The sequence below is a fragment of the Meleagris gallopavo genome, chromosome 1 (genome assembly GCF_000146605.3).
Source record: "Meleagris gallopavo isolate NT-WF06-2002-E0010 breed Aviagen turkey brand Nicholas breeding stock chromosome 1, Turkey_5.1, whole genome shotgun sequence".
NCBI lineage: Eukaryota > Metazoa > Chordata > Aves > Galliformes > Phasianidae > Meleagris > Meleagris gallopavo.
Window position 1 is genome coordinate 66,498,033 of NC_015011.2, and position 12,825 is coordinate 66,510,857.

The window sequence follows — 12,825 nt, forward strand, 5'->3', positions numbered from 1 at the left end:
AAGCAAACAAAACAAAACAAAACCAGAAAAAAAAACCAATCAAACAAACAAAAACTCTCTTACTATGAGGGCAACCAAAGCCTTCATAGGTTGCCCAGAGAGGTTGTGGAATCATCATTTGCCATCCTTGGCCATACTCAAAACCCACCTGTACAGGATCCTGGGCAATCTGCTCTGGGTGACCCTGCTTTTGGCAGTGGGTAGCACCAGACAATCTCCAGAGGTGTCTTTCAAACACTAATCATTCTATGATATATATTTTTTCCATTTCCCTCTTTTTAAAATATACTGTAAAGCTTTATTTTTCTTATTTCTGGAATGGAGGCAGATTTAGCTTGTCATGAGAAGCAGGTGTTTTCAAAGAGTACTGACAAGTACCTCTGTTTTGTTCTTTATTCAGTGGATATGGCTGTAAAATAAGCTAATTTGCAGATATTCCCAATCTGCACTTCAACACAAATAATATATCTATTATGGTTCATATTCCAGGTTCAAGGGAGAAGGCTGTACTGTCGGAGGGGTGGATGGTTGTATTTTTTAATCAAGAACTTAGGAAAATATTGTCAGAAAGCAAAAGCAGCATCTGAAAAACTTTGCAGACAGACCAACAGACAAAATAATACTGAGTCCTACTAAACTATGTGACTGACGAAGGAGCCAGACTGCAAAGTGGAAAATAAAACCAGAGCCAATCAAGGTGGAAGCCAACTGAGGCTGGCTACTTTCCACCATCAAATGTCAGGTGGGAGCTAACAGGATACATTTTAATAGCTTCCCATCCAAATCTGAGTGACAATTATTCCTGGTAAACTGGTACACAAAGCCAAGTCAAAGGAGCAGACATATGGTTGCTTTTCTGATGAATGGCCTGACAGGAGGCTTGGGAAAACCCTACCTGCCAAAGACACACAGATGTAGTTTATATCGGTGTTTAACGTCCAAGCAGCCCCACTGAGAAGCTGGAGCACAGTCACTCTAGGTGTTTTCTAGAGAGGATATTTGCCTCATAAGAGTTTCCAAGTTGTATGACCTTGGATTATCTTAATTTGGCACTGGTTGAAACTGAATTTTATCTCCACACAGAAACAGAGTTGCATGCCCCAAGTGACACGTTACAGAAAAGAAAGTCTGCTGAATTGACAAAAACTGCAGAAGTTTCCAAGATTAATGAGTCTTTTCAGAATTCAGGCCAATAACTTAAGATGGAGAAGAAAAACAAAGAAATAACATGGGGAAGTATGAGAGAACCGTCTAGAATTGGAAGCCTGACATTTTTCATTTTGAGGGAGGAGGAAAAGGAAATGGGATGGAAGAGGTACCAAAAACAAAGAAAAGACAGAGAACAGGAAAGTCTGCCACAAGTACTGTTTTCTTTTTTAAAAATAAATAATACTTCTTAATCATCAGTACAAAATAATCATGCTAGCATAACTGTCATAGAAAAAGGCAGAAAATAAGACATGGAAAGAAGCAATTCATAAACCTATTGGCATAAAATGAAAGCCTGCAACTAATAAAAACTGTTAAAGCACTCTTAAAGCTTACACTGGATATATGATTTTGGAGACATAGCACCTTTTGGCACGTTTTAAATAAAACTTTTAAAGATATTTGCTACATTCAGATAGAGTATACGCATGCTAGCACTGCATTCAATCCCCACAAGATTCAAAATACACAAATGTGGGTCTTATATCAGATAAAAATATATGAAAATGATGATCAGAAGTATGCATTTGAGTAAGCACACATCACAGAAATTCAGACAAATCGACTTCAGGCTTATAGGTAGAATATCTAGTTGATATTTATGGCTTTAAGTTGTTTTTCTTAGGTTACTATTTTGCAATTGAGTCAGATTACTAATACCATCTTGCAAAAATCTTTGGAGTACTGAAAAATGTGATAGCTAGCCCTTAAGTTACTGATGTAATTTTAGGTAACATGTAGGTTTTATGAGTAACTTTAAATAGTACATAAAGCTGATGATAAAATTCTAGCAAAGTACAAGATTCAGCACAGGAAACACGGAAGGGATGAGGCTGAGGCTTACTCAACAAGCCCTCGGCCACCAAGAAAAATCGAGGAAGACTGAAGACAGAACTAATAAAACTGTTCTTTCTCGCAGTGGAGCTTGAAAGATGATTGTTTCATTGTTTTTGTATAAACTATTCAGTAAATAGCTAACACTGAACCAACTTCACCTTACCCTTTTCATTTGGAGGGAGTCACATGGAGTGTGGGACAAAGAGAATGGACCTATTGAAGGACCTATTTTACTCATCTATGCTATGCCCAATATGGCTATAAATCCCTAACAAAGTGTGTAATTTCAATTAACATCACTAGCTTACGAAAGCCAACTAATTGTTCTCCGCTGCTTTTTATATCCTTGGTATTCAAAACACTGACAGTTCAGCACTTTCCTTAGTCCAGGCTATATTTACAATGACAAACAGCAGTATGTAATAATTCACAGAACAAATTTGTGCCATAAGGAAGTGCATGGTTTTCAAGGTGTTTCTTTTCTTTTTTCTAACCTCTCCAATGGGTTAAATATTAAAAATAAAATGCTGCAAGTTTACATTGCCTTCTAAGACACTATGAGGTTATCTCACTGCACAATTTCATGCTCTTCTGGGACTCAATGCACCCCCACTAGGCCTCAGTTCAGCTTCATAAAAAAGCTTCACTCAAGCCCAAGGCATCCAACTGGCAGAGGTACTTACCAATAGCCTGGGCAAGGGCTATTACAACTTCCTGACATGTTGTGACTTCGGTGACTCCACAGACAATTCTCTGCACTCCATCCACCCATACTTTGAGCTCCATGGTTCACCAGATCATCCAAGAGCCATGAATGCAACTCAGTCAAGTCATGCTTGCAGCTACAGCACTGATAATGCAGCGGTCTTTTCTCAGGAGCTGGAAGAGAAAAAAAACTGATGCTTATAAGGAGGCAATACTAGTTTATAAAATGAATAAATTCAGGTTATCATCTATTGGGTAGAAGATGAACGTAGTCTTTAATCTCGTTTCTTTAACCTAGTAACAGAGAACCAGCATCTCATGCTTTGGCGATCTCTACCCATGATGTTCTTTTAGGCTTATCAGAAATTAATTACAGTTTGTTTCCTAATATTTTAAATTATTACAAAAAGAGTACCAAGGGAAAGAGTATCAAATGAACAACTCCAAAGTAAACCCAAGGCAGTATTCAGTGAGCAGTGCCCCATCCTTTCTATACCGCCTGGATGCCTCACAGGATCAGTTAGAGATGTTTTCAGTGTCAGGGTGAATTCCTAGCAGGTGGTGACAAAGCAAAACATGGGGGAAACATTTTTAATTACATCTGTCCTTGAGAGTCCAGCCTTGGTCTCCATACAGAAGTAGCTGAAGGTTCCTGGCACCAGCATGCAGCACCAATACAGGAAAATCCAGGAAGGAAAGCAAGCAGAAAAGGATTGCTTCTTTCTCTCTCCAGAGCAAGGAAGCACAGTGGGAAAAATGTTGCCCAAGTGCTTCCACCCCTGCCAACCTTGTGCTCGTTCTGTTAACATAGACCTGTGGCTCAAATGTTATCATAGGTTTTCTTTCTGCTTTTCCTCTGCATTAGCAAATCCTCTAGATCATGGCTCACAAGTCAGTTTCTAGCTAGAACCACTGAGTTTCAAAACTTTCAAGTACAATGGTCTGCTAAAAAATAAACAAAATCCTCCCAAATGAAAAATAACAATTAAAAAGAAGACATAAATACCAGTGACTTTTTTTTTTTAAGAAAACTAAAGAGGTAGCTGGGTTACTTAAGCAGGTTGAGTAAAAATAAGCAATGATAGTACAGTAAAGGATGCTTATGCAATCAGGTTATCCCATATGGATAAAATGAAATGACTAAAGATAATATTTTTGAAGAGTTAGGTACCAGAGAAGTGGACTACACAGAAACAGAACACAAGAAATTGGAAAATTGTTTGCAGGCCATTAATAAAAATGTGCATGCTGGGGTTACAGAATGAAAATGGAATCTGATGATGCTGATGGATTTAACAGGGTCACACCTGGAGGCAAACATTTAACCCAGGTCATTTTACAGTCTAATCAGAACTGTTTTCTCCTGATGAAGTTGACATCTCTTTCTGCATGAAAAAGACACACTGGTACAGCCCTCCAAGCTACAAAAGAAAGCTTATTTCCCTTCTACAGTCACCTCCTGCACTCAGCTGCCAGCCATATCGATGCATTGTCCAGAAGCCCTTCTGATGGTCCTGTGACAAGCTGTGACATTCAGCAGCCACACACCTCAAAGCATGACAAGTTTTAGTGCAGAAGCATTAAACTGTGCTGTAAAGTAGGTCCTGCAGCACACCAAAATTCCTGTCCAGAATTACTCACTTAGAAAACAAAAGAAACATAATTCCAAGTGTTTAGGCCAGATTTCAAATATGCTTGTGTAATTCATCAATGAAAACGTGGTAACTTTTAAGAATAGCAGTGTATACAGACATTCCTTATTTTGAGATCTCAGTAAGCACCTGAGAAAACCCAAACAGGTCAGGAGTTTAAATAAACATTTTCCCATACAGAGTGGCATACTTCAAAGAAAACTACAATCCACACAAGTGCTACCAGAGTCCACAGAAACACAGGAACTCTTCAGGCAGGTAAAGCCAACTAAATGCCCCAGTAAATGTGCAGGAGAAAGTCTTTTAATCTGCCCGCAATATAGCAGTGACTGAGAAAACACCCAGGAGGCCCCACTAAGGACTTCTGTTGTTTATTCCTGGTTAAGCTCTATTCACAAATAAACAGCCCTCACATTCCAAAGCCCAACTGTAAGGAACTTTATTAATTAACTTCGTATCTTGCTGAGAGTTGACCAGTTCAGATTTACTGGCACCAAATAAGCCGTCTCCCCATGTGACAACGCACACGTCAGCAAAGAATCCGACAGCTCTAATTGTTTTTCTGTCCGTCACCATGCAGAGTATTATCTCAATTTAGCAAGCCAGCAAGTGCATTCCCCCCCAGTCAGCACACAGAGCACAGCCTGGCATTCGGCGCAGATCGGTTTTAGTCATCTGTTTTCCTAACATCCACCTTTAAAAAAAACTGAGGAGAGTCATCATTTAATAATGAAATATTTGCTGACGCTTCCCGTTTTGAAAACAGCGTTCACCAAAGCAGCAAGTGGTCTGAACAAAGCATCTCTGAAACAGTCCAAGCTTAGGGGAAACATTCCCATTATTTTCCTTAAAGGGCAAACCGTTTAAATGGACTAAATGGCAAAGGTGAAACACCAAAAGCTGCCTGCCGTCTCAGCTTCTGTAGGAAAGATGATGGGTGTGTAAGATTGAAGGGCTGAATGCCCCACTGGCTCTAGTGGGAACCTCTCCCAGATCTCTCAGTCACTAAAACTGAAAACATCCAGACTTTAGAAACGTATGATTTGTGTGCTGGAATCACTCCGTCTCCTTCAAGTTTCTAAACAAAGCCCATTGATAGTACAGCAACAAGCTAGGGTTAGTCTGGTTACCAGGACCGTGCAGTAAGTTTATGTAAGTCCAAAAAACTAAAGCTTCCGCTGTACACCTCTCTCTGCTTCCCAATCATAACTCCATAAATCCTTTCTACTAGCATTTGTTTTCCCTTCATCCATCTCTTGCTCTTTATTTGCAGACAGTTAACTCGTGTACCATTAATAGCTTCTTTGCTTTTCTGCTGAGGTCTCTTCTGATAGCCCCAAAGAGACTGTTCAACCCAAAGCTCATGTCCAAAACGTACGTCACCTTTCTGCAATAGAGAAAGCAAAATAATCCTCACCTCCAATAGCACACAAACTTCTCATTAAAGCCAAAGGAAAGGGTGGGGAAGAGAAACTCACTTGAGGTTTCACAATCCCCTAAGTTCAAAACGAGTTCATCTTGCACATAATATCTTATTTTAGCAGTGACGGGGAATAGGAATGGAAAGCTAATTTACTAAGGAGAGGCACAAAGCCAAAGCCTGTCTCTTGAGCGCAGCTTTCACCTCTCCCTCTGTCTTCTAGTCACCAGCTTCCCAGTGACAAGTATTTCTGGTTGGAACCAAGCATCTGAAACTGGACAGCCCCCAGCTGCAGCCCACAGCCCTCTCCCCCACGCTTTTTGTTCTGTCACCTTGCCTGCAGCCCCTCAACTATGTTGTTTGCTGTGCATTTAGCCAAGTTCCCTACATTCTTCCTCTGTCCTACTTGGCTCAGATCTTGCTCATTCAGACATTTGTCCAGTTTTTGAAAGAAAACAAACTCCATCATATATATATATATATATATATATATCACACACATCCTGGCTATGCCTTCAAAGCTGGCTCACAAATAACAGAAAGGCTGCTCCTTCAACTGAAGACAGAACTCACAAACTGCAATGTGCTTGCTTTTCTTCTTAAAAACACATAGTCCAAGCCGATGCCCTTGTCATAAGCATTGACTCACGAAAAACCCTCAGAACTAGGATAAAGATGTTGATTTCATCCCATTTCTGATTTCTACAAGGTTCACAACATCTGAAAGTAGTATGCTAATCAAATCAAGGCTAAAATTTTGCTTCAGCTGGAATAAACTGAAGAATTTTGACAAAAGCACTCCAGTAACTTTCCGGTTCCCCCAGCAAACAATCAGCATGCTATTCAATATACTTTCATTCACAATTGTCTATCATCAAAATTGTTCAGAGTTTGCTGCTTTTGCCTTTGCTTCTCATTCTGTGCATTATGGCCAAGTTGTGCTCCTTGCCTTTCCCTATGACAATCCCACCTGGGGCTTTGGTCAGATGGAGAGCTTGTTAGTTGGATGCTATTCATAACGACAGTTAGTGCAAGCAAGGATCAACTGAGAGGAAAAGAAAAAATCAATTAAGTACAAGTAAGTCAGTTCAGATACCCCCCAAAAAAGTTTATAAACATGTAGAAGAACACAGCCTTACCCTGGTGTGACAGGGAGACATCTGACAGACCTACCCTCCCATACAAATTCTGGTATGGAACAGTAACATCTTCCAGCTGAATATGACTGCAAATAGAGTTGGCTACAGGAAACAAGCTAACTAGCATTTAATGAAAAGCTTCTTTCCTGGGACTGATGAACAAGATTCACTGCTTCCCACCAATGAACAGGAACACCCCCCCCATGACAGGTTCAAAACAAAAAGCCACATGGACATGTTTATTAGAAAGGAACACACTGTGGTTTTGAAATGAGTGCACAACTTTCTTGAAAAAGAAGATGTTTGTAGAGAAGCAGCATCCAATTCTTTCAGTGGGACGGAGCTATTCCCTCTTGTGGAGTGCTATTCTTTGGACACACCAGAAGAGTGCTCAGAGATAATAAGCACTGCTTAGAACAAACAAACCAAAGGTCCCACAACCATGAAGATGACAACGCTGAGTACAAGCTGAAGAGTATGTGTAAGCAGCAAGGAATTTGCCTCACATGAGACTGGCAGAAAGATGGTCTAACACATGACTGTGCAGAGCAGACCAACCCTGAGATGCCACAAGTATTATCCAAGTCACCAAGTACACAGTGTGACAGATCAGATAGCACTAATATGCAAGTTCATATGAATTCTGAACTACAAGAGATTGTTTCAAGCAATAGCAGCCACTGGAAATCTTGCCTCCAGATAATCTAGAACTCCAAAAATCAGTTTCCCAGACAATTACTAGTTGACCAGCATCCAAGAACCCTCAACAGTCTGGCTCAGGAGCTGTTGGTTCCTTTGCAGTTTCTCCTTGTGCACTGCAGCTAACAGTACAATGAAACAGCACAGAAAAGAAAGTGTTCTGAAGCAGAGGAAGTTGCAAGTTGATATTTTCCTTAATTACAGACCAATCCTCATGTCTCCCTCACAGCACACGCACAAACAAAACAAAACTGGAAGAGCCTCTTCTCTTTGTATTCTTGAGAACCAGCCAGAAAGAACTAAGCTGTTCTCCTAAAAAAAATAAAGGTGAGGGAATAGAAGTGGACAGTGATAAGAGAAAGTAAAGAATTTGCCCACATATTTTAGATTTGTCAGTGGCAAAATTATTTAGTGAATTATTTAGTTAAAATGAAATAATTCCTTCAAATGAGAAATTTTAATTTAATTCCCAGTTTCAATGAACTTCGAGAAACATTCATTTTTAGGGTGTCTTCTTCCTTTGTACCAGGGAATCCCAGATTACATGTAATCTTTGGTTCCTTTTCAGCTACACACAAACAACTGTCTCACTGTCTCAAAAGCCTCAACAGAGCTACTCTCATCCTTGTTTCTCCCTCCAGTCAATGAAAGAGAATGGAGCCTGAACCCAACTCTTTACTCCCTGTTGATCTTTAATGACTAAAGGCCACACCGCTATAGCAAGATCACTCTCAAATTCATTAACAGGCTTTCAGTGTGCTTTCTCCAATATCCTCAGCTAGCTTCATTAAACTGCCTCAAGACTACAAGTAATGAAGCCTGAGATACCATTTAGCAATGATTTAACTGCAGCAGGAAGCAAGATCCACCAGTTTGAAAGCTGTGGTACAGGAGATGAGGTAGCCTGAAAGCTTCATGAACACAGATTGCGTCTGTAAATCATGTACCTTCACAGAAAACCAACTTCTAACCCATTGTCACCAATATATTTTAAGGAGTGGAGCAGTAATGCTTTCAAAAACATCGTACCATCTATCTTTACCTATTATTTTGGAGCAATAAGGTTTTTAAAATAATTGCATTTCTGGACATTTCCAGACCACCACAAAATGAAATATACAAACCAGCAGGTGAACTAATTAAACAGATAGCTTATTAAAGGTTTTTTAATTTGGTTACCATTAAGAACAAAACACTAAATTATTAACAGCAAGTTTCACACACTCACACTTGAATTAACTGCACAGGAACAACACTGAAAGTAATGCTTTCCTTTCCCTAAGATTAGAGACAAAAAGAATCTATGCTCCACACAGGCGTGAGGTAGAAGAACCCACAGGCCAGATTTTGGTTACAATTTCAAAGTAAGGTCTAGAATCTGAGTTAAAAGCATTATAGTTAATCCATGGACCAGCAAATCAGAACAGTATCTGATGCAGGATTTGCTTTGCAGCTCTTGAAATTGATAGGATTTATTTTGATACAACTCAGTCATGTTCAAACAGGATTAACCACTAAATCACAACCTTGAATCTGTTTTGGTATTAGACTGTCATCTGCAAGTGGTTTTGCACGAAGCACTTCTTTTCCTCACTCGATATTGAAGCTACCATCAAATTTATAGCATGAAATATCACAGACCTACTGGATGATGAAGGTCTGAATGGACATATCCTGAGAAGCCTCAGTTCTCACCATAAGTTCTAGGAAAGGATGCATTTTATTCTGTGGTAGAAGATACCCTTTTCTGGGTATGTTAGTAAAGGAGACCATACTGCATATACATTGTGACAAACAGCTCAGAAAAGTCACACGCATTAAATAAGTATCTTGTGATTCATGGTCTCAACTTCAACAGGTATACATTTACCACGCTGTTTTCCAAAGCTCTGCGTTTGTTCTTCATTAGCATCAATTATACAGCACATTTGACAAAATGGCAACCACAACTTTATTAATAGCAACAATATTAAGTGGAAGTCACGTTTATCCAACTCTTCTGTGGTCTAATTACTGTGTGGGAGTGAAAGAAAACAAAATAAGACATTTCATTGCAGCACAGATATTTAAATGAAAGCAACAACACAAACAGAACACTTTAAAGTTGGCTTATACCTCTGGGTGTCCCAGCTTCAAAGAACAGAAAATAGGTCATGCTCTCCAGTTGGTTTCAAGGAAGACACGGTCCCACCCATCCACACTTCCCTCTTTTCCCTGGTTTCTTTACCATTTGTCTGCAAGCCAGCTGAGGGTTTGCTTGAAGATACTTGTGTGCAACTGCCGATATTTACAACTAAAGGCAATGAGGTAATGTGCTCCATTTTGGCAAGAACTGGCTTAACCCTTGTTTTCGTAAGGCTAAACCTGTTTGTTACATTTCAGACTAGCACACACGCAATGCTTGTTGTGGTTCGTCATTTGACTACAGCCACCTTGAGTCTCAGTTGTCAAAATGAAGTGCTCCTTGGACTCCAAATGTGAATTGAGGGCAAATTTCATAAATATCAGAACAAAAACATTACTACACTTCCCACATTTCAAAATTCATCAAAACTTAACGCTGTCCTCAGCCACATTTTTGGGAAAATTACCTGCAAATGAGCTATCCCTCCACTTCAGTGCTTGCACTGAAGAACAAAGGGAAAAATACACTCTACAAGTAGCTATTTAAATGTGAATTAGCTTAAGTTTTACAAATCAATTAAAAACATTACTTAAAAGCCATGGTACAACATGACTACTGTAAAGAAATCTTGCTGTAATTAAATGAAATTCCTAAAAGAAAAATAAGTGAGGCCTTTTCAACTTAATCAACATAACGGGTTTAAAAAAGATGGTAATCTCAAGGCTTTATTGAGAGAGGTTACATTATCATTAACCGTTACCTAAAAACATTTTTACATCATTCTCCTGGCAGCCCTGAACCCAATCAGCAAGACAGAGATAGAACATATTTCTACAAAGAATCTTTATAAATAGTTAGGAGAATTAAGAGAAGGAGGGGGATCTTTCTAATATTTATACTTGGCTATGTTTACTTCTGTGTTTCCCCAAACACAGAAACTTATTTACTTCTTCTGTTCTCTATTTATAGGACTCAGCTTATCACTTACACATCTCTCCTCTCCAAATAATTGTGACTTTGGGTAATTTGATTTATTAAACAAAATCTGAGATAATCCTAGCATACAGCTATAGTTTATGGACTCAAATACTTCAACTGTATTGACTGACTTCCCTGAGTTCTGCTTTCGGTGCTGTGTTGGTGCTACAGCCAGTTCCAAGCTGTGTTTCCTTTGCTTTGGCCAACTGGCGATGCTGTCACAAAATAGCTAGAGAACTGCAATTTTACCTCAGGACACGAATACACTTACATCTCTCTCTTCTCTACTCAGTTGATAATTTTAGCAAAACTGTTACGAGCTTCATACCTTCTAAACAACCAATTCCCTTTAAGTTTGTCTAAAACCAACTTAAGAGGCCCAAAGCTCACTGGGAATGGCCAGAAAGCATAGAAATGAGTAACAACACAACATAGGCTTCTCTTTGAGAAGCAGTCCTGCAAAGATCATATATACCTTTCATAGGATGACCCAAGAAATAGCTGTTCAGGAAAAACAACATTTTATGCGAATAAATTCACAGCAACTAAACAAAAGTTACAGCCCGTAGTACCAAAGGAAAATGGTTGAAAGATCAAATTCAATATAGCAAGAAAGTGGTATTTTCACGTTCCTTTTCTTACCTTCTTTCTCTTTGGTAACAATCTGTATATCAGCATCACTCTTCACTCTCATTTCACTGTCATATTTTCAAACAGTATCTATATTTTGTGCCTTCTTTCTAAGATGTAGCCTTGCATTACAGGCCATGCAGCTACAGGTTTTCTCCTTGTGTTCTACTGACTGCATATTCCTCCTCACTGCATCCTCAGAAAACTCACCCTGTCCATTCACTTGTTTGTCCAGACGGTTTCTGAAGCCAGCAAACTTGGCAAAAGCAGGGAGTGTGAAGTAGCTCTCCTCTTTCTCTAGTACTGCGATCTACATATTTTCATTCAGGAAACCCTGCCAAACTTAGCTCCACCCTTCTTGTTTCTCATGCATTTTTCCAAGTGAACTATGAAGCAAAGTATGCTTCATTTGCAAGAGGTGTCTTAAGCACTCACATAAAAGAAACTCAATCAAATGACTGACTAAATCTCATTATCCTCCTTCAAGTTCTCCCTCATCCTACTTCTCCCCTGAACCTGCCAAAACATAAAGGATCAGCAGGTGCCATGCTGTGACCCTGCTGTTTTTTTACCCCTCCCTAACTCATGCTATTCTACACATCTCCATGGATCCCCAGTGCGCCTACATACACCTTGGGCAAGCTGTAACCTTTTTGGGAAGCCACGGCAAACAGTGATCTGCTTTGAGAGCCTTTCAGGAATATAGCTGTACCACTAGAAGGAATTTCAGTATCATTTCTCCTGTTATGGTGAATCTTCACCGTATGTTCTGAGTTTAATTACAAGATGCCTGGGATGCCAGGCCTTGGGACTGAAGAACATCTAGAATTCAACAAACAGCAGTCCAAGTTAAACAAAAGTGCAGCTCAGCAGTTCTGCAATGCTGTAACCAAAGCCAAAGTTCTTGTAAACTCTCTGGGCTCTGTAAGCCCAGTTTATAAAGTAGAAAGTCCAGTTGGATTTTTTTTTATTTTTATTTTTAAAAACAAACAAGCAAACAGAAGATCCAATTAAGCTATTTTTAGTTTCCACTGCTCTTTCTTACCAAACCTCAATTTGTACCCACTCTTCTCCATAGAAACACAGAGGACAGGCTGTATATTCTGGAGAGCTCTTTGCTGTTGGAGTTACAGAGGATTAAGGATTTAGAAGTTTCTAGCAGATCTTACTAAAAAGAGCCTGGTGGTTGCTGGCATTTCTAATATTTATTGATCTGTAGCTATGGAAGTGTACAGTACCAGGTAACATTAAGAGGCCAGAATAGCTTATTAAGCACACTCACTCAGCAACCATTCTAAATGTTGGACAGGACTCAATGTTTCTGCTAACTGATAAGATAATAAGCAAATAAAGACCTAGAAACCCAGAATTATCCAAAATATACAGCATTAATGAGTTCAAACACCCAAAACACAGCATTCAAATTAAAAA

At 39.3% G+C, this 12,825-nt stretch overlaps 1 protein-coding gene across 2 annotated transcripts in view; it reads right to left on the bottom strand.

Annotated features, from left to right (window-relative positions):
* Positions 1–12,825, bottom strand: part of RASSF8 (Ras association domain family member 8) — a 46,572-nt gene that overhangs the window by 11,845 nt on the left and 21,902 nt on the right. For both annotated transcript variants that reach the window (XM_019616769.1, XM_003202541.3), the window contains one exon: positions 2,730–2,925. In XM_019616769.1, the coding sequence (XP_019472314.1) occupies positions 2,730–2,832 (103 nt within the window). In that variant the 5' untranslated portion in view covers positions 2,833–2,925. The remainder of the gene's footprint in view (positions 1–2,729; positions 2,926–12,825) is intronic.